Source organism: Pipistrellus kuhlii, unplaced genomic scaffold (genome assembly GCF_014108245.1).
Source record: "Pipistrellus kuhlii isolate mPipKuh1 unplaced genomic scaffold, mPipKuh1.p scaffold_m20_p_50, whole genome shotgun sequence".
NCBI lineage: Eukaryota > Metazoa > Chordata > Mammalia > Chiroptera > Vespertilionidae > Pipistrellus > Pipistrellus kuhlii.
This window is the reverse complement of record NW_023425552.1, coordinates 2,017,612-2,042,611: the sequence shown is the minus strand read 5'-3', so window position 1 is coordinate 2,042,611 and position 25,000 is coordinate 2,017,612. Positions and strand designations below refer to the sequence as shown.

At 55.2% G+C, this 25,000-nt stretch overlaps 3 protein-coding genes across 6 annotated transcripts in view; 1 reads left to right on the top strand and 2 right to left on the bottom strand.

Moving 5' to 3' along the window:
- ETFA (electron transfer flavoprotein subunit alpha) overlaps nt 1–3,291 on the bottom strand; it is a 50,309-nt gene extending 47,018 nt beyond the window's left edge. Inside the window, exon 1 of the mRNA XM_036415619.2 lies at nt 3,273–3,291. The gene's annotated coding sequence lies outside the window, so the exon portion shown is untranslated. The remainder of the gene's footprint in view (nt 1–3,272) is intronic.
- On the top strand, nt 1,135–7,075 carry ISL2 (ISL LIM homeobox 2). Its single transcript, XM_036415616.2, has 6 exons — nt 1,135–1,344; nt 2,434–2,623; nt 2,722–2,984; nt 4,923–5,209; nt 5,907–6,074; nt 6,473–7,075. The coding sequence occupies exons 1-6, from the start codon at nt 1,287–1,289 to the stop codon at nt 6,593–6,595; spliced, it is 1,089 nt and encodes a 362-aa protein (XP_036271509.1). The 5' UTR covers nt 1,135–1,286; the 3' UTR covers nt 6,596–7,075.
- Nucleotides 7,076–12,187: 5,112 nt separating this feature from the next.
- The window catches only part of SCAPER (S-phase cyclin A associated protein in the ER), a 163,725-nt gene continuing 150,912 nt past the window's right edge, over nt 12,188–25,000 (bottom strand). For all 4 annotated transcript variants that reach the window (XM_045573439.1, XM_045573438.1, XM_045573440.1 and 1 more), the window contains 3 exons: nt 18,802–18,993; nt 15,100–15,151; nt 12,188–12,617 (listed from right to left, as the gene is read on the bottom strand). In XM_045573439.1, the coding sequence (XP_045429395.1) occupies nt 12,523–12,617; nt 15,100–15,151; nt 18,802–18,993 (339 nt within the window). In that variant the 3' untranslated portion in view covers nt 12,188–12,522. The remainder of the gene's footprint in view (nt 12,618–15,099; nt 15,152–18,801; nt 18,994–25,000) is intronic.

Here is a 25,000-nt window from a genome sequence, read left to right as displayed (position 1 = left end):
CTCCCGCGGCTGTGCCCGGATCGTGTGCGGTTCGAGTTGGGCTGAAAAACGAGACGGAAGTGTTTATACATATGAAAAAAAAAGAGTTTATAAACACGGTTCATTCTGGAGGCCAGAGCCTCCTTCGATCTCAACCCGGTTTCCAGACAGAGCTGGGTGTTGAGGGGAGGGAGAGAGGTGAGAGATGGGGGATGGGGGTGGAGATCGGTGTCAAACACAACCCTCCGCCGAACCGGGGCCAGTCCAGGCTCCAGCCCGGATCCGGGGCTTCTCCGGGATCCCGCGCCGCCGCGCACCACACCCGCCCCGGCTCCTCCGACTGGGGTAAGTCTTCGGGGCGCCCCTGACCTCTCCCTAGCCTGGACCCCAGAAGCAGGCGCAGGAGGAGAGAGGTGACCCAGGTCCGGTCCAAGCGGACCCTCCCTCCCCAGCTCTGATCCCCAAAGAGGGAATTTAAAAAAAAAAATAAAAATATATATATATATATATATATATATATATATATATATATATATATATATATACATACATACACATATTTTTTTTTTTACGGATTTTTTACAGAGAGAAAGAGAGAGGGATAGAGGGCCAGAAACATCCATGAGAGAGAATCATCGATCAGCTGCTTCCTGCGCACCCCCCACTGGGGATGTGCCCGCAACCAAGGACCACGCCCCCGACCGGAATCGCACCCAGGACCCTTCAGTCCGCAGGCCGACGCTCTATCCATTGAGCCACACCGGTTTCGGCCAGAGAGTGAATTTTTAATTTTAATTAATGGATGAATGGGACCATTTCAATAAATACCACCCCACTCCCTGGGGTCCCCCCCTCCGTGCTCGGATCGCCTCGAAAGTCCAGGCGGGGACGGGGGTCGGTCCAGCCCGGACGCCGGGCGGCGCGGTGCGGAGGGGAGGGGGCCGCGCTCCATTGTTCGCTCCGGCCAATCAGGGGCCGCCCCTGTCCCGGCAGCCAATCCCGCGCCGCCCCCGCCTCCCCCCCCCCCCCCGCGCCCGCCCGCCCACCGGCTGCGGGTCCCCGATCGCCTCCCAGCACCCCGGTTCTGGGCCGGGGAGGGGGGGGAAGGGGGGATGGTGACGCCGTAGGTCCCGCCCCCGCCCGGCCGCCCGGCGACGGCGTGCTGACGTCATGCTGCGTGCGGGCCGGGGTGGTCGGTCCGGCGAGTCCGCGGGGCCCGACTTAGTTCGCCGCCAGGAGCCGGCGGGGCGCGCGCCCCGGGTCCTCCTCCGCCGCCGCCCGGCGCGCTCGGGGCGCCCGCCGCCCGCATGGTGGACCTGGTCCCGCGGCGGCCGGGCGCGGGGGCGATGGGGGATCCGGCCACGAGTGAGTCTCTCCGGGGCGAGGGTGTGGGCGGGAGCGTGGGCGCGCGGGGGCGCGGCGATCCTGCGGCAGGAGGTGCCCGCCGGGTCCCACAAGTGGCTCGTGTCCGACAAGGACCCCGGGGCGACCCGGAGCGCAAACCCCGCGGGCAGCCGCTGCTGGAACCCGGAGCAGTGCAGCCTTCCCCCCGCGCGGGGCGGCCTCGGGCTGGGGACCTGCGGACAGTTGCGGGGTGGGACTAGGGGGGCGCTGGGCTCTGGCTGCTCGCCGGGCTGGGGGCTCCGATCCAGACCCAGATCCGGACCGGTTTCCTCCGGCCGGACCCGGGCTGCTCGCGGGTTTGGGGGCTCCGATCCAGACTGTTTCCTTTGCCCGGACCCGGGCGCGTCCCTGCGGGTGCGAGGCTCCGGGCTGATCGGGGCGCGCGGGGCTGGGGCTGGGGCTGCCGTGGGAGGGGGCCGGGGGCCGCGCCCCGCTTCTGGGGACGCAGTGGGTCCGCAGAGCCCGGGTGTCCGGCTCCTTCCTCCGCACCCCCGTCCTCAGCTTTTGGCTATAACAACACACACCGGCACAACCAACGAAATTCACAGGGATGTGTTCTCTGTTTTGGGGTGCGGGAGGGGGGGAAGGCCAGACGCCTTTCCAGATCCTGTTTTTTGTCTTTGAGTTTCCCAGTCGCCCGGAACCTTTAGAAAAGTCCGCTTCCTTTTTCTTTTTTTCTTTCTTTTTTTTGTAATTCATATTGTTTTATTCTACAAGTCATTCAGTATATTTTGCTTAAAGGGAGGCACACTTATATTAAACTAAGGGAAAAATCAGTAAATAGGGCTCCACTTTTTACATTATGTATAATTTCCAGCGAAGTAAGACAATGAAAAGTGAAGATGCCTAAACCTTTTTCTTTATTTATTTTTTTAAATTAAAATATTATATGTGTACATACCTTACCAATCGTTTCCTTTTTCTCGGGCGCAATTCTCGCCCGAGGAGAGCCAGCGGGCCAGGCGGGCCGGGCTGGCCAGGGGGGCCGGAGGCGCGGCGGACCCGCACCCGGACCCGCAGCCGGGCCTGACGGGGTGTCCTCCCCGGCAGAGAAGCCGGGCACGGCCACGTGCGTGGGCTGCGGGAGCCAGATCCACGACCAGTTCATCCTGCGCGTGTCCCCGGACCTGGAGTGGCACGCCGCCTGCCTCAAGTGCGCCGAGTGCAGCCAGTTCCTGGACGAGACGTGCACGTGCTTCGTGCGAGACGGGAAGACCTACTGCAAGCGGGACTACGCCCGGTGAGGCCGGGGGACCCCCCAAAATAAACCCTGTTCCCCCCGGGAATCCCCCTCCCCCTGGGGCGGGCCCGGCTGACCGCCCCCCGCGCCCCCCGCAGGCTCTTCGGGGTCAAGTGCGCGCGCTGCGGCGCGGGTTTCGGCGGCGGCGACCTGGTGATGCGCGCGCGGGACCGCGTGTACCACGTCGAGTGCTTCCGCTGCTCCGCCTGCGGCCGCCAGCTGCTGCCCGGCGATGAGTTCTCGCTGCGGGAGCGCGAGCTGCTGTGCCGGGTGGACCACGGGCTCCGGCTGGAGCGCGCCGGGGCCGGCAGCCCCCCGCGGAGCCCCGGGCCGCTCCCCGCGCGGGGCGCGCCGCTGCCAGGTGAGCCGGGGCGCGGGGCTCTGCGGCTGCGGGACCGGGAGCTGCGGCCGCGGCCGGTGTGTGTGTGTGTGCGGGGAACCGGAGGCAGAGGAAGGGGGCACCCACGCCTCTGGAGGGGGAAGAGCTGGAGGGGCCCCCCCGAGGCGCGCAAGATGAGCCCCCAAATTCAATTTGGGGGCTCATCTTGCGCGCCTCGGGCCCCTCCCGCGTGGGTGCGTGAGTGTGCGCGAGCGGGGAACCGGAGGCAGAGGAAGGGGGCACCCAGGGCCTCTGGAGGAGGGGGGTGACCCCCAGCGCCTAGCTGCTGGGATTTGGGGGACACCTTGTCGCTTGTTTTCCTCTGTGTCTGCGGAACCGCGAGCTGTGGCCACGGCCGGGTGTGTGCGTGTGCGGGAACCCGCTGTGGGCCTCTGGGAGCCAGGACGGTGTGTGTGTGTGTGTGTGTGTGTGACCCGAAGGGGTTACCCACGGCCTCTGGAGGACCGGGGGAACCTCCAACGCCTAGCTGCTGGAATGTGGGGGCTCATCTCGGGGGCCTCCAGCGTGGGTGCGGACGGGGCGGACACGGGGCATTGTGTCCCCCGCGATCGGGACACGGGGCCGCGGGTCCAGGAGCGGGAGCCGCGGGGGGACGGTGGCCAGGGCTGGAGGAGGAGGAGCGTGGGCCCAGCCCAGGAGGCTGTGGCCCGGCCACCGGGGAAGAGCGGGGTCCAAGTCAATCCGAGGCCCCGTTTGGGGAACGAACAACGTGGCCAGATGCTCCCCGGCGGGAGGGAAGGGGCAGCTCCCACGGGGGGCGGGCGCCGGAGGTCTGCGGGGCCGAGTGCGCGGTCCTGGGGGTCAGGGGCCGTGTGCCCGGCCCCAGCGGTGCGGACAGGCCGGGCTGGGTCCCCGCTACCCCCACCCAGCCTCTGCCCGCCGCTTCTTCCCCTGCGGAACGAGCACACGGCTGGACCGGCTTTTGTTTTTTTGTTTTTTGTTAATAATATTTGTAATTATAAATACTCACCCAGAAACCCCTGGCTGGCGGGGGGGACGAGGGGTGCGCGCAGGAATCCGGGGTGTGCAGACCCCGAATTCGGGGACGCGCGCGTGCGAGGCGGGATGGAGGAAGCCGGGAGCCACGCGCTCGGATCTCCCTTTGTCCGCTGCGGAGACGGGTCCGTTTTCCCGGGTGGAGAGAAGGCAGGGCCGGGCGCGGGGAAGGAGCACTCGTCCCCGGGCCGCGGTGCAAGGCCTAGGCCGAGCGACCCCCTTGAAAGAGGGGGTAGGGCTGGGGGAGGGCCCGAGGCGCGCAAGATGAGCCCCCAGATTTCAGCAGCTAGGCGCTGGGGTCCCCCTCTGCTTCCAGAGGCCGTGGGTGCCCTCTTTCTCTGCCTCCGAAATAATGGACTTTTCCTGGAGGCGATCCGGCTCTAGTTCGGGTGACGCGGGCCTCCTGCGGGCCCCTCGGCCCAGGCAGTGCGGCGGGTCTGCGCACAGGGTCGGGGCAGCCACTCCGGCACTCGGGGGGCGGGCAGGTCGCTGCGCGCGGAGGGTCGGGGTTCGGGAAGGGGGAGTGGGCCTCTCCAGACCATCTGCTAGGGCCTCCCAGGAAGGCTCTCCTTGGGGGGATTCCGGGCTCCCTAGGGATTGCATCTGAGCTGAGTGTCCGTCCCCAAAGCAGATCGGAGTTGGGGGGGTCCCTGGAGCTCACGTCTGGCGGGTCGGTTGTGTCCCGAGTTCCTGGCGAGGACGGGGGGAGGGGGGACTCAGCGCACCGCCCTCCGAGTGGGGGGCGGAGAGAGAAAGGGAGGCGAACGGAATAAAAGAAAAACGAAGTCGGGGCGGAGGAGGGGCGGGCGGGCGGCGGCTGCGGGGATTTGGGGGTACACGGGGCCCCCCTCTCTCACCGCGCCCTTTGCTCTCCGCGCTCCCGCCGGCCCGGGGTGTGAGCAGAGCCAGGGTCCGGCCGGCCGCCCGCGCTGCGCCCGCACAAGCCAGCGGCGGCGGAGAAGACGACCCGCGTGCGGACGGTGCTGAACGAGAAGCAGCTGCACACGCTGCGGACCTGCTACGCCGCCAACCCGCGGCCCGACGCGCTCATGAAGGAGCAGCTGGTGGAGATGACGGGCCTGAGCCCGCGCGTCATCCGCGTCTGGTTCCAGAACAAGCGCTGCAAGGACAAGAAGAAGTCGCTGCTCCTGAAGCAGCTGCAGCAGCAGCAGCAGCTCGGCGACAAGACGGTGAGGGCGGCGGGGGTGAGGGCCGGGCCCCCGGCGTGAGGGTGAGGACCCGGCCAGGCCGCAGACGGGCCTGTGCCCCGCGCCCTCCTCTCCAGACTGGGCCCTGGGGAGCCCGGCAACGGGCCTCCCCAGACCGGCTGCTTGGGCCTCCGAGGAAGGCTCTCCTTGGGGGATTCCCTAACGATTGCATCTGGATTGCATCTGAGCTGGGGTCTCCGTCCCCCGACAAGACGGTGAGGGCCGTGGGGCAGCGGGGGTGAGAGCCGGGGCCGGGCCGCAGACAGGCCCGAGGCCGGCGCCCTCCTCTCCAGACCAGGCCCTGGGGAGCCGGGGAGTGGTCCTCTCCAGACAATCTGCTTGGGAACTCAGAGGAAGGCTCTTCTTGGGAAGTTCTGGGCTCCCTAGTGATTGCATCTGAGCTGGGGTCTCCGTCCCTCAAAGGCAGATCTGAGTTGGGGGGCTCCCTGAGTCTGGCCAGTCGTGTCCTGCGTTCTTGACGAGGGCGGGGGACTCGGGCCTGGGGTCCCTGGCCCCCTGGGGCTCCCAGCCCCGTGGCGGCGGGTTTGGGGGGTGGAGGCCCCGGGGACTCTCTCTGGGGAAGGAGAGCCACCCTCTGCGCCCTCGCCCGTCTCCAAGGCCGAGGGAAACGTGGGAGTGCGCCCTAACCCGGCCCCCCTCCCCGTCTCCGGGTCCGCAGAGCCTGCAGGGCCTGACGGGGACCCCGCTGGTGGCCGGCAGCCCCATCCGCCACGACGGCGCCCTGCAGGGCAGCGCGGTGGAGGTGCAGACCTACCAGCCGCCCTGGAAGACGCTCGGCGAGTTCGCGCTGCAGAGCGACCTGGACCAGCCGGCTTTCCAGCAGCTGGTGAGGCTGGGGCGGGCGCGGCAGGGGTGGGGGGGTGTTTGCCGTTTGGACAGGGAGGGAGACCTTTTGTGGGGGACCCGCTGGGACAGCCCTGGGCAAGCGGGGGTGGGGGGCTGTTGTTGGGGGGATGGTGGACCCACTGGGACGGCCCTAGGCAAGCGGGGGGCGGGGGGCTGGTGGTGGTGGGGATGGGGGACACTGCACCCGCACCCCTGTCCGTAATTGTAATTCTAATTGTAATTCGCTTGAAGCCAGGCCTCCTGGATTAGGGCGCGTAGCAGAGGGATGGCCAGGCGCCTGGGGGATCCAGCGGAGGTCTCGGGGAGCGCGTCCCCAGGGGCATCCGACTCGGAGCCCCGACAGGGCGCGTCCTCACGTGCGTCCCCCGCGGCCCCCAGGTCTCCTTCTCCGAGTCAGGCTCCCTGGGCAACTCCTCCGGCAGCGGCAGCGACGTGACCTCGCTGTCCTCGCAGCTCCCCGACACGCCCAACAGCATGGTGCCCAGCCCCGTGGAGACGTGAGGCCCGGCCACCGCCGCGGACCCGCATGCTGCCTGCATGAGACCCGCCGCCGCCCCCGCCGCCGGCAGTACCGTTATTTAAAGAGACATCCTCGCGGGGCGTCCGGGGGCCCAGCCCGGCGGGGCGCCCCGCTTTCCGGCTGGAGAGGAGCGTCCGTGTCCTCAGAACCAGACTTGGGGTGCCTCTGCGTCAGCCCTGCCCCCCCTCTCCCCGGGGTGGGGGGGAGTTCAGCTGCGAGAGGACGGAGGAGGCCGGAGGCGCGACCTCCCTCCGCCCCGCACAGCGCATGGCCGCCGGGACGCGGACCCGGGACTGACCTTGAAACGCGTCTAAATTATCCGCCGACGGAGGGCAGAGCCCGCGCGCGAGCCTCTGCCTAACGGAACGTAAGTTATTGTTATTATTTATTGTGAGAACGGCCCGTTCATCGTGGGACGAATATTTTCATCTTAATAATAATAAAAAAAAATGAGAACCGGACGCGAGGCTGCTGCCGTGTGTGCGCGGTCGGGGCCCCGCGTGTCCGCGCCGGGCGGGGGTCGGGGTGCTCGGGGCGGGCTGGGGAGCCGGGGGCCCCGCCGGCTATTCTTTCCCGTCTAGACGGAGGCCGGCGGGCGGCGGCGGCCCCTTATCGGCCCGGCATCACCTGCCAGCGATAGGGCGGGAGGCGGAGGGAGCCGGCGGCCGGCCCAGAACCAGTCTGGCGTGTCCGCGGTTTATTTTCTTTCCAGGCCCCGCGCGCAGGGCGGGAGGATGGCCCGGGCGCCCCGGTGTGACATTTCAAACCCCCCGCCCCTGTGTTCTTCTTGGGAACGGGCCCTGGAGGGCGCAGGAAATGGGAGAGAGAGAGAGGAGGGAGAGAAAGAGAGAGAGAGAGAAAGAGAGAGACCCGAGACCTAATCTCCGCCGCCGCCCCGGGCGGAGCGGGCTCAGGTTTTCCCCGGATCCTTAACCCTTTGGCGGCCTCGCGGGGCCGCGGCTTGCTGGGCTGGGGAGCCCCTGGGTGCTCGGCCCGCCCTGCCCTCGAGGGGAATGGCCCACAGCGGCCCTTCTCGCCCGGTTTTTTTATTTTTTTATTTTTCTGATTATCACACTATTTTATTTTTTATTATTTTATTTTTATTTTTTACAAAGCGGAAGAGAGAGGGATAGAGAGTTAGAAACATCAATGAGAGAGAAACATCCATTAGCTGCCTCTTGCACGCCCCCCACCTGGGATATGCCCGCAACCAAGGTACATGCCCTTGACCGGAATCGAACCCGGGACCCTTCAGTCCGCAGGCCTACGCTCTATCCACTGAACCACACCGGTTTCGGCGACCGGGTTGGTTTGAACGGGCTCAGGCACGGGCTCAGGCGGAGTGTGGCGATCGGTGCCTGTGGTCGCAGGACCGAAGGGGGTGCGGCTGCTGAAGGGCGGGGTTTGGGGGCTCCGGGGCCGGAGGCGCTGCTGGCAGAGCTGGGAGGACTCGTTGCCCTGTGCCCGCTCCGCAGGGAAGCGGAGGGCCTGAGGCGGTTGTTGGAAGCGGGAGGGGGTGTCCCCCGCGGAACCACATTCTGCCGCCTTCTGAGCGCCCCGGTGGGAGGAGAGAGAAGAAAGGGGGTTCAGGAAGGAAAGGGGTTCAGGAAGCAGCACCGCAAACTCGAAGAGCAGAGGTGGGGGGGGGAGAAGAGGAGAGACACAGGGTGGGAGGACCAGTTAACCATCGTCCCGGCGATTCTTCCAGGCTTCTGTCCCTTAACTTGGGCCATTCCCTCCCAAACAGAAATACACGCATTTCTATATATATATATATATATATATATATATATATATATATATTCACATACACATACATATATACATATACATACACATATACACACATACACATACATATATACATATACATGCATATATACACATATACATACATACATATATATAATTTTTATTGATTGTTTACAGAGAGGAAGGGAGAGGGAAAGAGAGTTAGAAACATTGATGAGAGAGAAACATCGACCAGCTGCCTCCTGCACACCTCCCACTGGGGATGTGCCCGCAACCAAGGTACATGCCCTTGACCGGAATCGAACCTTGGACCTTCCATTCTGCAGACCGAGGCTCTAGCCACTAGTATTTCTTTAACCTGGTGGCTGGCCATTGAATAGGTGGCTACCCTTCCAACATAATCTTACTTTAGGAAGCATTTGATTTATCCAGAATACTGGCTTTTGTCATTTTTTTTTTTTTAAGAAATAGGTGTTCGAATAAAGAATTTCATGAATGGTTGTTCATCAGCTCTGAATTTTTGCTTTTGAGAAACAGCAGTGTGGAATCACCTAGGTGCGGGGATGCTTCCCTTAGCATCCATAATCAAACCATCTAATTCCCGCTTTTGATATGTATGCGACTGTTTGCTTCTGACGCTAGGACTGAGGGAAGCGGTTACTGTATCAGGTGCTTGTATCTGCCTGTCACTGTATAAAACAGCGTCTCTCCCCCCCCAAAAAAAATTCCTTCCTCACGTGGGGTCCACGCGTTTAACTTTGAAGCTTTATTACAAAGGTCCCCGTGGGGTGTCATAGCTACCTCTCGTTAGTTGCATTCATAAATATGTTTTCAGCATTCCCAGGCCATCTTTAAACATCTCCTGTATAATACAGCAGGGATTTTCTTTAAATTAAATCGCCTGTAACAAGAACAAGTGTTGTGTACTTACCCAGCTGTGTAGTAAAAAAGTCATTTGAGAAGTCGTGGGTGCAAAGTGGGCGTTAGTTGTTTAACTAGATTCACATTAGAATAGGACAGTGGGTATTTATCTAATGATTCGGATAGCTCTATGGCACATGTGTCAAACACAAGGCCCGCGGGCCAAATCCGTCCCGCCAGGCCTTGCAATGTGGCCCGCACCGCGCTGTCATCACTGCACTCCGCTGCGTTTCCATCACAATGACAGTTTATGACTGTTCAGTAAACCATTCGGCCCGCGATTTAGGCTGGATTTTAGATTTTGGCCCCTTCTCTGATTGAGTTCGACACCCCTACGTGGAATTCGGGCAGGAGAGGGATTCCCAGAGTGGGGAAAAGTGTATGGCTCTCACACCGGGGACTTTAATGCACATCAAAGACATACTTTTTTTTTTTTTTTAAAAATAAATATATCTTATTGATTTTTTACAGAGAGGAAGAGAGGGGGATAGAGAGTTAGAAACATCGAGAGAGAATTATCGAGGAGCTGCCTCCTGCACACCCCCCACTGGGGATGTGCCCGCAACCCAGGTACAGGCCCTTGACCGGAATCAAACCTGAGACCTTTCAGTCCACAGACCCGATGCTCTATCCACTGAGCCACACCGGTTTCGGCTGAAGGCATACTTCTAAGAAATCAGAGTCCTGGAACCAGGATTTCTAACAAACGTTCATATTGAATGGGTTTCTGTGGCAGAAATCAGCCTTTCAGATTAAAATGTGTCTGAAACCGGTTTGGCTCAGTGGATAGAGCGTCGGCCTGCGGCCTGCGGACTGAAAGGTCCCAGGTTCGATTCTGGTCAAGGGCATGTACCTTGGTCATGATCGATGATTCTGAGCCAGCTGGTTGATGATTCTCTCTCATCGATGTTTCTAGCTTTCTCTCTCTCTCCCTTCCTCTCTGTAAAAAATCAATAAAATATTTTATTTATTTATTTTTTAAAAATATATTTTGATTTTTTACAGAGAGGGAGGGAGAGAGATAGAGAGCTAGAAACGTCGATGAGAAACATCGACCAGCTGCCTCCTGCCCATCCCCCACCTGGCATGTGCCCGCAACCAAGGTTCATGCCATTGACCGGAATCGAACCCGGGACCTTTCAGTCCGCAGGCCAACGCTCTATCCACTGAGCCAAACCGGCCTTGGCAATAAAACATTTTTTTTTAAAAATTAAAACATGGACTCGCTGCTATTTTCCAGAGCTGCCGGCACTGTCTAAGGCTGGTCTCTGCTGCTACCCCGTGGGGGAGGGGAGGGCTCCTACCCATTCCGCTGGCCGTTCCCATCCAGGCGAGTCCTCCCTGGGGTGGGGGAGGGAGGACCCCGCGAATGAATAATAAACTATTTGCAGAGACGCTGCCATCGAGCTGCGATAAAAGCAGGAAATTCGGAGTGTATGAAGCCGATGCACGGGAGATTAGAGGCTTTTAGACGCGGGCCTGATTGACGGGAAGGTAAACTCGCTGGAGATACAGGACTCCGCGGTCGCCGGGCCTGTGTGAGCAAAGGCAGCCCGGGCCTCTGGCAGAGGCTGCGCCTGGGGATGCGGACGGAGGGAGACAGGCGGGTGATGGGAGAGGAAAGAGCAGATAGAGGACCCCTTCAGCCTGGATGGAGGCACCTGCCCGCCGGGCTGGTGGGGATGGGGGAGCGAGGGCCAGGCATTTGGGGGCGGCTGGGGAGGAAGACAGGAGAGCCAGGGTGAGAGCCGGGAGAGGGGAGTGGAGGGCAGGGGAGTGACGATGACCCCTTCCCAGGCTACCGACATGGGAGGACTCAGAGCCAGGTGGGAGTGGGGGCTTGGGGAGAAGAGAGCTGAGGATCTGCAGCTGCCTAGGAGGAAGGGCGGGGAGGCGAGATGGGGAAACCCCGGACCTCATTTATTGACGCAATGTGGATGGTGTGCCAGCTTCCCGGAGGCAGGCAGGGTGGTCCCGTTAGGCCTGGCTTGGGGGCACAGTTCCCACTAGATGGGCACCCGCAATGAAAAGTGATTTGCAGCAAATCGTACCGTTTCTCCTCCTGGCGCCCGGGGAGGGGTCGCCTTTGGTTTGTTTGTAAGTTGGGCCCCATGTTTTCTCCGCAAAACAGTAAAAAACCAGGCCCTTGGCGGCAGCTTGGGGACTTCCGCCCGGACTCCAGACCCCGGATGTCAGTAGGTGAGTCTGCTCTTAAAGAAGCAGAGAAGCCGAAACCGGTGTGGCTCAGTGGATAGAGTGTCGGTCTGCAGACTGCAAGGTCCCAGGTTCGGTTCCGGTCAAGGGCATGTACCTTGGTTGCGGGCACATCCCTGGTAAGGGGTGTGCAGGAGGCAGCTGGTCGATGTTTCTCTCTCATCGACATTTCTAGCTCTCTATCTCTCTCCCTTCCTTTCTGTAAAAAAACAATAAAATATATTAAAAAAAAAAAAAAAGTGGAGAAACTTCTTTTTCGGCCCCCACCCCTGAGTTTTAAGCGGATACATATTCGGTAGTTTTCCAACCGGATCTGTGCTGCTGGTCGTGTCTGATCCTTATCCGGCAGAAGCCTTTGCCGCTGTCACTCAGGGGCAGGGCCGCGGGCCAGTGGCCAGGTCAGTGCTGGCAGGTGAGGCCAGGGAGGCCCTTCCTGCATCTGGACTTTATTCCGGGAATAATTACTGCCCCTGCCCGGAGGCTGTGCCCTGAGGAGAGTTGGGAGGGGATAATCCCTGCTCTGCATTCTCTCCCAGTGGCCCTGGAACATGTATGTAATTAGCATGTACTCCGGTCCCTAAAGAGGGGAGATCGGAGCTGGTTAACTAAGTGTTTACTTAAGATACTTCAAGAGCTGGAGTTGGCGTTTTTCATTCAAATTTGAATTGTCTGAAGAAAAGTCACCATTGCAAAGGGAATAAGTTATTTTTATTACAAGAAAACAGACTTGCTAGTTTTGTGCCTAATGTCACCCGTGTTACAAATGCAAAGTACGTAAGGTGGAAGTTACCAAAATGCAAACCGTGGAGCAGAAATGAAATAAACTCAACGTACAGAGTTAGCGAGTAGAAGTATCTACAGCCATTATAAATAGTTCAAAGTATATACCATATCTACAGCACGGGGAGAGTATAAACATGTGAAAAAGAGTTTCTTAAGAAACAGTTAAAATGTTGGTTCGAACAATTTAAATTATTAGCGAGGTCCTCAAATATAGAACCAACCAAAACGTTTTTTATTTTTATTTTTTTAAGAAAAACTGTCGTGCTTCCTCCCAGGCCTGCTGAGGGAACCGGTTAGCCAGCTCAAGGTAGTCTTGGGGTCCGAGGCATTTTCCTGAGAGAAAAATGGAAAAGAATTACATGTAAAAGAGTTCTGAGTATTTTGATATCTGACAAAGTGGAGATGTAAACTTCAGATAAACCATTCAGACACAATTTAAGCCAACAAGGTAATTCATTGATCTACCTATCGTATAAAACATACAATATAGTTGAGTCACAATCTATTTTATGCTTCTAATGTATTTAGACATTAACCGCTCCCCTGTTTCCCCGAAAATAAGACAGTGTCTTATATATTAATTTTTGCTCCCAAAGATGTGCTAGGTCTTATTTTCAGGGGATGTCTTATTTTTCCATGAAGAAGAATACGGTACACATTTATTGTTAAATGAAAATAAAGGAAATTTATTACCTGTATACGGTACGGTAGTTGTCAACACAAACCAGACAAACTGTGAATCCTACAGTAGCAAGAATTTACTCATTTATTCAATGACAATCATGTCATCATCTTCTAGAACATCATCATAACAATCCAATTCCTGAATTTCCTGGTGGATTTCTTGTGACTCCATTTCTTTCAGAATCAGTGGACCACATCTCTCATGTTTAGCCTAAGGGGAGCCTTATTTTCGGGGGGATGCCTTCTATTTCACTCAGAAGGAAACCTGTCAGTAGGTCTTATTTTCGGAGGATGTCTTATTTTCGGGGAAACACGGTATGTAAAACATGGTGAAAAAAATTTCTTTTGGATTCCGGAATAGGGAAATAGGGTAAAGTAAGTATAATAACAAAAAAGAATGACAATCATATCTGCCCTTACATGAGACTTGGAAGGGTAAATATGTAGGTAAACCTGACACGTTTTCTGAAACCATCGATTTGGTTGAAAACACACGTTCAGTTTACACATAACGGCGTGACGGTCACCTAGGTAACTGCAGGGGCGTGGGGGCTGCTCACATAGGACCTTCCTCTGCGCAGGGGAGCTGCCGGGACTGCTGACACTTAGGGTGCGCTTGGGCGACCATCCCAGATGCCTGCTGTGTTTGTGGGGTCAGCAGAGAGCTCCTCTGAGGAGGGCAGGCCTCAAAGGGACGGCTCAAAGCCGAGCCGGTTCTCACAGCTCACGTTGTGCAGACTGAACGCTCTGACGGGGAGCTCGGGGGCCAGAGCAGGTCGGGGAAGGAAGAAGGTGGACACAGGCCTCTGGACACCAGTGGTGCCCCATCCTGGTCGGGAGGGGAGGGAGCCCGCACCTCTCCCGGGCAGAGGAACGCTGTCCTGTTTGGGTAAAAGGCAGGCCCCAGATCTCCGTGGGTGTTTGCACATCTTCAAACACTTAAAAGTCCTCTTGTGAGAAACAGTAACGAACGAGCTGACCGCCCCTCAGGGGCCTCCCCGGCTCTCCTCTCTCCGGGCTGTAACGCCGGGCAGACTGGACGTGAGCTGGGGCTTAGACAGATGGGACCGACTGCGATGCTGACTTTGGTTCTAAAAGAGGCACCGCTTTCTGCTTACTCATCAGAGTGCCCGGGGCACTGAACACGACATTTTTCATGATACTGTTACTAGCTTACAGTTTCATCTTTGTACTTTTCGACAATGGTCCAGTGTGTGTGTGTGTGTGTGTGTGTGTGTGTGTGCAACAACCCAAGATGCCCCCCCACAGCCGTTGCCCCACAGTGAGGACCACTCGGTGGTGCCCAGGGGCCCTGGGTAGACTGGCCCCCCTTTTTTTAAAAAATATATTTTATTGATTTTGTATAGAGAGGAAGGGAGAGAGATAAGAGAGTTAGAAACATCTTTGAGAGAGAGTCATCGATCAGCTGCCTCCTGCACACCCCCTACTGGGGATATGCCCGCAACCAAGGTACATGCCCTTGACCGGAATCGAACCCGGGACCCTTCAGTCCCCAAGCCGATGCTCTATCCACTGAGCCACACCGGTCTCGGCGGATGTTTCTCTTTCATTGATGTTTCTAGCTTTCTATCCCTCTCCCTTCTTCTCTATAAAAAGACAATAAAATATATTTTAAAAAAGTTAGTGATTATTTACCATTTATTATATCTTGCATGAGGTGAGTATACATTCACAAAGGTATTTCTTTTACTTCCATAGATTTCTCTGTGTATTTTTTTTTTTTTTTTTTAGTTTTAGAGATATTGGAAAAAAGAGGGAGAGAGAAACACTGATGTGAGAGAGGAACACCGATTGGCTGCTCCCTGCATATGCTCCCTCTGGGATCAAACCTGCAACCTGGGTATGTGCCCTGACGGGAACCGAACCATCCACCTTCTGGCACACGGGATGGTGCTCCAATCAACTAGCCACTGGCCGGGGCTCTGCATATTCTGATACATTCATGCTGATTACAAAACATTTTTTTTTATTGACTGACATACCCTTGGTATCTGATTCTCAAATATCGTAGGCAAAGTAAGAAATAAATTTCTCCAAGCGTTCCGAAAGATGAGGTAAGAAACATGTCTGCTCAGCTAACAAACATGACAGCTAATCTTCAGAGACGTACCTTTGGGCTGGGGAGACTGGTTTTCTGCTTGACTGTGATTCTGGGCGAAGTCCTGTGAAGACGAGAAAAGCGGGTTTATACCGGAACTGCAAGCAGAACCTCACTGAGCGCAGCTTGAAAGCTGCTGGATTGAGAGACAACGGTTATTACAATTTTTTTGAGTTTTCGAGAGATTGGAAAAATCTCTGGAGCCCAAATAGAAAAGCTGAAGAAACGGATGAATGCGCTGCAGGTTCTCGTCATTTTAACCAAACAGCGATGCCTCTTAGCTTCTGCTCGACTGTCACAGGGCAGGCTGCTGCTACCACGGAAACGGCAATCTTACTTCATATCTAACCAACTGAAAGCTCTTAGGTATTCATCTAAGTTTAAAAAAATATATATTTTTATTGATTTTTCACAGAGAGGAAGGGAGAGGGATAGGAAGTCGGAAACATCAATGAGAGAAAAACAGATCAGCTGCCTCCTGCACACCCCCCACTGGGGATGTGCCCACAACCAAGGTACAAGCCCTTGACCGGAATCGAACTTGGGATCCTTGAGACCGCAGGCCAACGCTCTATCCACTGAGCCAAACTGGTTTCAGCATTCATCTAAATTTTAAAGTCTGCTAATTTTACTTTAATATGGAAAGTGTAGAACACACAGAATTTCAGAAACTACCAGCTCCTACCTTTAATATCACTTTCTAATAATTGATCTAAAACACAGGGACCTTGCAGAACCATTTTATAAGCTAAAATCTAATATGTGTTAGTTGCCTTTGGCATAATTATTTATAGGAAAAAGTTACTTGATTTAAGCCCAACATTTTATCTCAAATAAGCATTCTAAGATATTTTAAAAAAAATATATTTGATTGATTTTGTACAGAAAGGAAGGGAGAGAGATAGAGAGTTAGAAACATCTATGAGAGAGAGTTATCAATCAGCTGCCTCCTGCACACCCCCTACTGGGAATAGGCCCGCAACCAAGGTACATGCCCTCGACCAGAATCGAACCCAGGACCCTTCAATCCCCAAGCCGACGCTCTATCCATTGAGCCAAACCGGTCTCGGCCATTCTAAGATATTTTTAAAAAAAGATATTTTATTGATTTTTTACAGAGAGGAAGGAAGAGAGGTATAGAGCTAGAAACGTCGATGAGAAACATCGACGAGCTGCCTCTTGCACACTCCTCACCGGGGATGTGCCCGCAACCAATGTACATGCCCTTGACTGGAATCGAACCTGGGACTTTTCAGTCCGCAGACCGACGCTCCACCACCGAGCCAAACCGGTTTCGGCAAGCATTCTAAGATATTTGTGTTGCATTTACAGAATGTGTGTTAAGATATAAGTGACATGTGGTAAATTTATATTCACTTATTTGAATGTGTGCTGAATGTAATACAGCAGAGTAGACTTAGAACTAGTTTGAGATGAATATCAGGTGAAAAGAAGTAATATATTTATATTTACTACTTTAGATTCTGATATCATTTGTATTTTTACAAATTGTTTTCCAAGCAGTTGAAATGGGATGGATGAAGCCGGGATGAATACAAAGTTTGCTCTTTGATGGACCATCGTTGTCTTGGTTGAGGCCCTCTTTTTGGGCCACACGCTCTGCACCCCACGTCCAGCAGCCCCTGGCCCTCCACTGCCTTACTTCCTGTTCGGCATCACCACCAGCGGGCGATATGTCTGTTTCCTGTCTGACTCCCCCTCAATGGGCAGTCTGAGGGGAGGGTGTTTACGTTTCATTCCTAGCTGTGATGCCAGTGCCTCGAGCAGGGGGTAACCTGGAGGGACCACAAAGAACCGGATGGAAGAGGGAACCATCTGCGTTTAAGAACACGGTCTTGCCGAAGCCGGTGTGGCCTAGTGGATAGAGCGTCGGCCTGCAGACTGAAAGGTCCCGGGTTCGATTCTGGTCAAGGGCATGTACCTTGGTTGCGGGCACATCCCCAGTAGGGGGTGTGCAGGAGGCAGCTGATTGATGTATCTCTCTCATAGATGTTTTTAACTTTCTATCCCTCTCCCTTCCTCTCTGTAAAAAATCAAAAAAATGTTTATAAAAAAAAAAAAATGGTGTAGGTTTTTCTTAAGGCAATATAACAGGTTTTCTGCCTCCTGTGAGATCTGTCCGGTCAAGGTTGCCTGAAACAGATCTGTCTTGGACATCTCTGCTTCTAGCCCAGCGTTTTTCAGCCGCTGTTCCTGGTGTTGCCTGGTGTGCCGTAGGTGCAGACAAGACAAGAATTTTATAATTTTTCACTATTTTGTTTACTTAATATTTCATAATAAAGTAATTATAAAATACTTTCTTTGTGTTTATTTGATTCCTATTCAAGAGAATTACTTTATATATAGTCAATATAGGCACAGAGTTAAATTTTTTAACATTTTCTAATGGTGGTGTGCCTCCTGATTTTTTTCATGAAACAAGTGTGCCTTTGCCCAAAAAAGGTTGAAAAACACTGTTCTAGCCTATACACACAGATGTACGTATATATATGGACAGTATTTATTAAACACTTACCAATACTCTAAGGTGACCAGATGTCCCGATTTTGAACCATTTGTCCCACGTCCCTCGGCGTTTTAAAGAAGTCCCGATTTTTGGAAAGAATCTTCCCAAAAAAGAATTTGTCCCGGGGCGCGGGACAAATGGTTAAAAATCGGGACTGTCCCGCCAAAAGCGGGAGGATCTGGTCGCCTTACAATACTCTCAAGTTCTAACTGATCCTTCCTCAGAGATCATTGCCTGCCCCTCACAGCCAGACCAAGTGCCAAGTGAATGGAACCAGTTAAGCCTTAAGGAAGCTGGCTGTCCTCTGGAAACAGCTCCTCGGTGTGGCAGCACTGAGTCTGCCAGAAACCAATCATTGTCTCACTAAGAGAAAGAGGCTGGTCAACCTTGAAGCTCCGAAAAGTCAGAGCCAACCACTCCCTATCTAATGGAGACAATGGTAACTGAGGCAACTTCCCCATCTTGTAATCATGTAAATCCTTACTGATAGGATAATCCGCTTATTACCTGCCTGAGGGCTATTGGGTGTTTCCCAAAGCTGCTTAAGGGTACTAGGTGTTTCCCAAAGCTGCTTAAGGCTACTGGGTGTATCCCATAGCAGCCTCAGTAAAAGGGATAGCAAGGTCAGAGCATAGAGAGTCTTCCCACTAGACTCTAGAGGTTGACTCCCACCTGGCCCCCCATTTGTCCCAAATTAACTCTTTTCTAGTCTCTCTCTTCATTTTAGTGTGTGGCCTCCTCCAGAAACCGGACCCTGAGTGGGCCCTAATCACGCGGGTCGAAAGGCACGAGGAGAGCTGGGACCGGTTTGGCTCAATGGATAGAGCATCGGCTTGGGGACTGAAGGAACCCTCGTTCGATTCAGGTCAAGGGCATGTACCTTGGCTGCGGGCATATCCCCAGTAGAAGATGCAAGAGGCAGCTGATCGATGACTCTCTCTCGTCAATGTTTCTGGCTCTCTCTCTCTCTCTCTCTCCCTTCCTCTCTGTACAAAATCAATAAAATATATATTAAAAAAAAAAAAAGGCATGAGGAGAAACCCTTTTCCTGGAAATCCTCAGCAGAAGCTACACAGCACGCAGCCCCCGTGTGACCGCCCACCTCTGTGAACCGTGCCCGAGCCCAGCAGCGTGCGCCCTCCCTCAGGGCGGCGTGGATGCCCTGCCCCCCTGGATGCCCTCGGTACCTGCAGGAAGGAGGCCAGCAGCACGCAGCTCATCTCCTGCTCCAGGATGACCTTGTTGTGGCCGTTGTTGTAGCACGCGGCGATGAGCGACGGGAACAGCACCCGCACCAGCCGCGGGTCGCTGAAGTACTGGAAGGGCAGCTGGCACAGCTTCTGCAGCACGGTGGGGTGGCGGCCGGACTGCACAATCACCTGGGACAGGGGGCAGCCGGTCAGTGCCAGCCGTGGCCGGGCTGCCCCCTCTGCAGGCAAGGAACCCCAAGGAAAGGCTCCCGACCTGGACCTGACCTTAACGTAGGGTAAGGCGACCAGACGTCCCGCTTTTGGCAGGGCGGTCCCGATTTTTTTTTTAAAAAATAAAATATATATTTTATTGATTTTTACAGAGAGGAAGGGAGAGAGACAGAGAGCTAGAAACGTCGATGAGAGAGAAACATCGACCAGCTGCCTCTTTTTTTTTTTTTTTTTTTAATTTTGTTAGGTATTTATTTTATTTTTTTATTTTATCAATCTTTATTGTTCATATTATTACAAAGGTTCCTCATTTCTTCCCCCCTCCACCAGGTTCCCACCTCACCCTCCACCCCCTCCCCATCCCCCATTGTCCTCATCCATAGGTGCACAGTTTATCTTCAGTCTCTTCCTCCCTCCCTTTCCCCGATAGTAAATCCCTTTTCAGATAGTAAATCAGTTACTTAGCATTTTCTCATATCAATAATACCTTCACATGCCCAATGATACACTTCACACAAAAGACATTTCCAAATAGGTCAACCAGCCTCATCCAGGCCCCGCCCAAGGCACTCACAGATCAACACCCCAGCCCTATACTAACTCAACACATCCAGATCTAAGCCTTCATCACTTGATTCAGCAGACCCTCAAGTTCCCGCAAAAGTTTCCAGCCATGTCTGAGAGGCAGCCGTGGGGCAGGGGCAGGCGAGGAGCGAGCTGTTCTGGGCCTGGCTGCTCTGAGCCTGGCCTCTGTTGCTCTGGTTCGTTTCACAACCAGCTACTCCGGGTCTGGCCACTGCCGCTCCCGACCTAGTTGCTCTGGACTTGGCTGCTGCTACTCCGGGCCTGGCCACACCCGACCCGGCTGCTCTGGGCCCGGCTGCTCCAGACCCGGCCGCTCCAGGCCTGGCCGCTCCCAGCCTGGCAGCTGCTGCTCCGGGCCTGGCCGCACCCGACCCGGCTGCTCTGGGCCTGGCCACTCCCAGCCTGGCAGCTGCTGCTCCAGGCCTGGCCGCACCAGCCCTGGCTGCTCTGGGCCCGGCCGCTCCCAGTCTGGCAGCGACCAGCTGCCTCTTGCACACCCCCTACTGGGGATGTGCCCGAAACCAACGTACATGCCCCTGACCGGAATTGAACCCGGGACCTTTCAGTCCGCAGACCAACGCTCTACCACTGAGCCAAACTGGTGTCGGCCAGTCCCGATTTAAAAAAAATATATATTTTATTGATTTTTTACAGAGAGAAAGGGAGAGGGATAGAGAGCCAGAAACATCAATGAGAGAGAGAGAGAGACATCGACCAGCTGCCTCCTGCACACCCCCCGCCCCCCCACCAGGGATCTGCCTGCAACCAAGGTACATGCCCTTGACCGGAATCGAACCCGGGACCCTTCAGTCCACAGACCGATGCTCTATCCACTGAGCGACACTGGTTTTGGCGACAGTCCCGATTTTTAACAATCTGCTCCGCGGCGTTTTAAAAAAGTCCCGATTTTTGTTACAAAAATCGGGACTTTTTTAAAACGCCGCGGGATGCGGGACAAAGTGTTAAAAAGCAGGACGTCTGGTTACCTTAATGTAGGGGCCCTGGGAAGGAGCAGACAGGCATCTCGTCTCGCGACTCCGGGAGAGATTCCAGAAGTTCTTTGGCCACTGGAGTTCCTGGAGTCGAGGTGCAGGCCCAGCGCCCGAGGCGGCCTGGGACGCGGACCGGGACCTGCAGCTGTCACCACGCACCAGCCCTGTGCCCAGAAGCAGAGCAGCCGTTTCCCTTAAAAAGCTGCACCCAGCTCCCTCCCTCCCGGACAGACAGCCTCTGGCTAAGGTGACCAGACGTCCTGATTTTTTGGAAAGATTCTTTTTTTTTTTTTAATATAGTTTATTGATTTTATACAGAGAGGAAGGGAGAGGGATAGAGAGTTAAGAAACATCGATGAGAGAGAGTCATCGATCAGCTGCCTCTTGCACACCCCCCACTGGGGATATGCCCGCAACCAAGGTATATGCCCTTGACCGGAATCGAACCCGGGACCTTTCAGTCCCTAAGCCGACGCTCTATCCGTTGAGCCAAACCGGTCCCGGCTGAAAGATTCTTTTTTAAAATGCTGAGGGACGCCGAGACCGGTTTGGCTCAATGGATAGAGCATCGGCTTGGGGACTGAAGGGACCCGGGTTCGATTCCGGTCAGGGGCATATACCTTGGTTGCGGGCATATCCCCAGTGGGGGGTGTGCAAGAGGCAGCTGATCGATGACTCTCTCTCATCGATGTTTCTAACTATCTCCCTTCCTCTCTGAACAAAGTCAATAAAATATATTTAAAATAAAATAAAATAAAATAAAATGCTGAGGGACGTGGGGCAAATTGTTAAAAATCGGGACTGTCCCGCTAAAAGCAGGTGGCCCTGCCCACTGCCGTCCCTGACCGGCTCACATGTGAACACGGGTAAATCCATTGCGTGTGCAGACAGCTCTGGGAGGTAAGGGGAGTGTAGGGGGACAAGCAGTGTCTGCCCGGGCTGCAAAGATCCCTCCTCCCATGTGTCCTCCTCATCTGTTTCCATCCAGGCCACGGAGATTAGAAGGAGAATTTTTTTTTTAAATATATAAATATTTTTAAAATTGATTTTTTAAAATATATATATATTTTATTGATTTTGTACAGAGAGGAAGGGAGAGAGACAGTTAGAAATATCGATGAGAGAGAGAGTCATCGATCAGTTGCCTCTTGCACACCCCCCACTGGGGATATGCCCGCAACCAAGGTACATGCCCTTGACCGGAATCGAACCCGGGACCCTTCAGTCCCCAAGCCGACGCTCTATCCATTGAGCCAAACCGGTTTTGGCTAAATTGATTTTTTTTTACAGAGAGGAAGAGAGAGGGATAGAGAGTTAGAAACATCGATGAGAGAGAATCATCAATCAGCTGCCTCCTGCACACCCCCTACTGGGGATGTGCCCGCAACAGGGTACGTGCCCTTGACTGGAATCGAACCCGGGACCTTTCAGTCCCCAGGCTGACGCTCTATCCACTGAGCCACACTGGTTTCGGCAGGAAGAGAATTGTTTCGAGGCTTACAGCTGTGCCCATGCTCGGGAGCCGCCGATGCAATCAATGGGGACATGGGGAGCCCCCCTCATCTCCCCTGGGGCCTCTGGGCTAGAAGCAGAGATGTCCACGTCAGATCTGTTCCAAGCAACCTTGGCCGGACAGATCTCACAGGAGGCAGGAACACTGAACCCCAAGGCCGGGACTGTAAATTGTACTTGGAAAAACACAATCCTACAGGTACACCCAGACGGGACCGCGTGCTGATTAAAACCAGAGGGAGGGCCACCGAGGCGGCAGAGGCAGGGGGGACATAAATTACAGGGATTTACAAGTTCTCAAAGCGCTCCCAACAATGCCTTAAGCACACGCGCTCGGAGGATAATGCAGTCTGCTTTGAGAAGAGAGTCAACAACGTAATAGTTCACATATTTCAGTTCAATGGCCGAGATGACATCAAAAACCTTGGGGAATGCCGAGAGGGCCGGCTAATGCCTACAGATCCGGCAGGAATTTGGAGGATGCGCAGCCTGGCCGCTCGGCACATGGCTGTGTGCTGCCGTTTCTGACGCCGGCCGAGGGAAGTGTGTCCCAGTGTCCGCTTTATTGATAAAGCATCCGCTTACGTCTCTACTTTAATCATTAGGTTAAGGTGACCAGACATCCCGGTTTTTAACAATTTGTCCCGCGGTCCGTGGCATTTTAAAACAGTCCCGATTTTTTAATTTATTTTTTTACTAATATTTTATTGATATTTTACAGAGAGGAAGGGAGAGAGCTAGAAACATAGATGAGAGAGAAACATCGACCAGCTGCCTCTTGCACACCCCCCACCGGGGATGTGCCCGCAACCAACGTACATGCCCTTGACCGGAATCGAACCCGGGACCTTTCAGTCCGCAGACCGACGCTCTATCCACTCAGCCAAACCGGTTTCGGCACAGTCCCGATTTTTAATGATGGAACTTTTTAATGATGCATGCAAATGATTTTCAGCGGTGTGCCATGGTGCTTCTATGTGACCCTTTTTCCCTAAGGAAAAAAAAAAAAAAAAAAAGGGACAATAGACAATAGACATCCGGTGCGAATGAATCAAAATTATACTTTTATTTTTTTTTCCAAATTGGCAAAATTTCACATATCTTTTGGTGCTTGCAGAGCTTTAGTAGTCAGCGTAGGTGTGCCATGCAGTGGGAAAGGTTGAAAATCACTGATGCACACACACACCCTGAAGTCAGTGGTTCTCAGCCTTCCTAACGCCGCAACCCTTTAATACAGCTCCTCACATTGTGGTGACCCCCAGCCACAACGTTATTTTCACTGCTACGTCCTAACTGTCATTTTGCTACTGTTACGAATAGAAATGTGAATATCCGTGTTTTCCGATGGTCTTAGGCTCCACAGCGGTTCTCACCCTGTGGGTCGCGACACCAGGAGGAATTGTATTACGGTCGCGGCAGCAGGGAGGTTGAGGACCACTGCCTTCAGTGGACGTACCTGCTGGCGCCCAAATAAGGAGCAAACGGGACCCGGGGTGCCGGGCCTCGAAGCAGACCCCCTCACTGAGGAGGGGGGCCGGGTCTTGAGTTGGAGGTGACGAGCAGAAACTGCCCGCCTGACTGAACAGGACAGCTTCCTGCCCTCGCCGTCCATTCCTGGTCCTTCTCCGGTCCGCACGGCCCCAGGGAGAAGGGGGTCGTTTGCCCAAGGCCCTGGTCCCCACCACTTTTGTTAGTATCATGGGGTCGGGAAAGAGAGGGGAGAGACCTCACTCCCTCTTCTCTCTGAAAGCAGGGGCTCGAGAAAGGGGGAGGGGCACTGCACGCTGGCAGGGCGCGGCCTGGTGGAGAGAGGGCCGGGGGACACGGACACGGCTGGCGTTAGAGAGGAATGTGGGTAAAGAAGAGAAGAGAAGCCGAAACTGGTGTGGCTCAGTGGATAGAGCACTGGCCTGCGGACTGAAGGGCCCCGGGTTTGATTCCGGTCAAGATCATGTTCCTTGGCTGTGGGCACATCCCCAGTAGGAGGCAGCTGATGGATGTTTCTCTCTCATCGATGTTTCTAACTCTCTATCCCTCTCCCTTCTCTGTAAAAAATCAATAAAATGTATTAAAAAAAAAAAAAGAAAAAAAAAAGAGAAGCTGGAATGTGGTGCGGACAAGCATGCTGGTTCTCTCACCTGCTGACCCCTGGCCGCCCGGCCTCTGGCTCCAGTCTGGGTGCCTTCCACCAGGCGAGGCACCGAGGGGCCAGGCGAGGCCAGCAGACACTGACTGGGTCTCGGAGGGTCAGGCCTGTGGGAACAGACAGCCATGCTTTCACTCTCAGGAGACGAATGACAAGAACCACAGGGGCCTGAGGCATCCGAGAGGCAGGGACGAGGCCCCAGGAGAGCCAGGGGGGGACTGCCCTTCCCGCAGGGAACGCGGACCTGGCGCAGGGGGCGCCCAACGGCAGGGTGAGGATTGCAGCAGGAGAGAAGCCCGGTGCCCTGCCCGGCACAGCTCAGGCTGCGGCCACAGCACGCCGCGCACTCTCTGTGTGGGCGGTCGGGTGGGTGACCCTCCTCTTTCCTAACAAGAAAGATGATGCTCAGAGACTTCAAGACGGTCCCAGGTCCGCAGGTGGCCCCGGGGTGCCGAGTGCTGGCTTCTTGCTCTCCCCAGGCCCCTGTGGGCTCCTCGGCACAGGGCTGGCTCTGGCTCTGTCACCGCTGAGCATCCCTCCGTGCCTGGCCGCCAGCCAGCTCCTCGCACTCCTGCCATCCAGGACGACACACACAGACCCCCCAGCACGAAGCCCTCCTCAAAGCCCACGTTCTGCTGGGCTGGGCACCCAGGCCTCGTCCCAAACCATCAGACGTAAGAATGGAGGAGAGGAACGGAGGGACAGGCTGACGCTCAGGAGGGAACTGCTG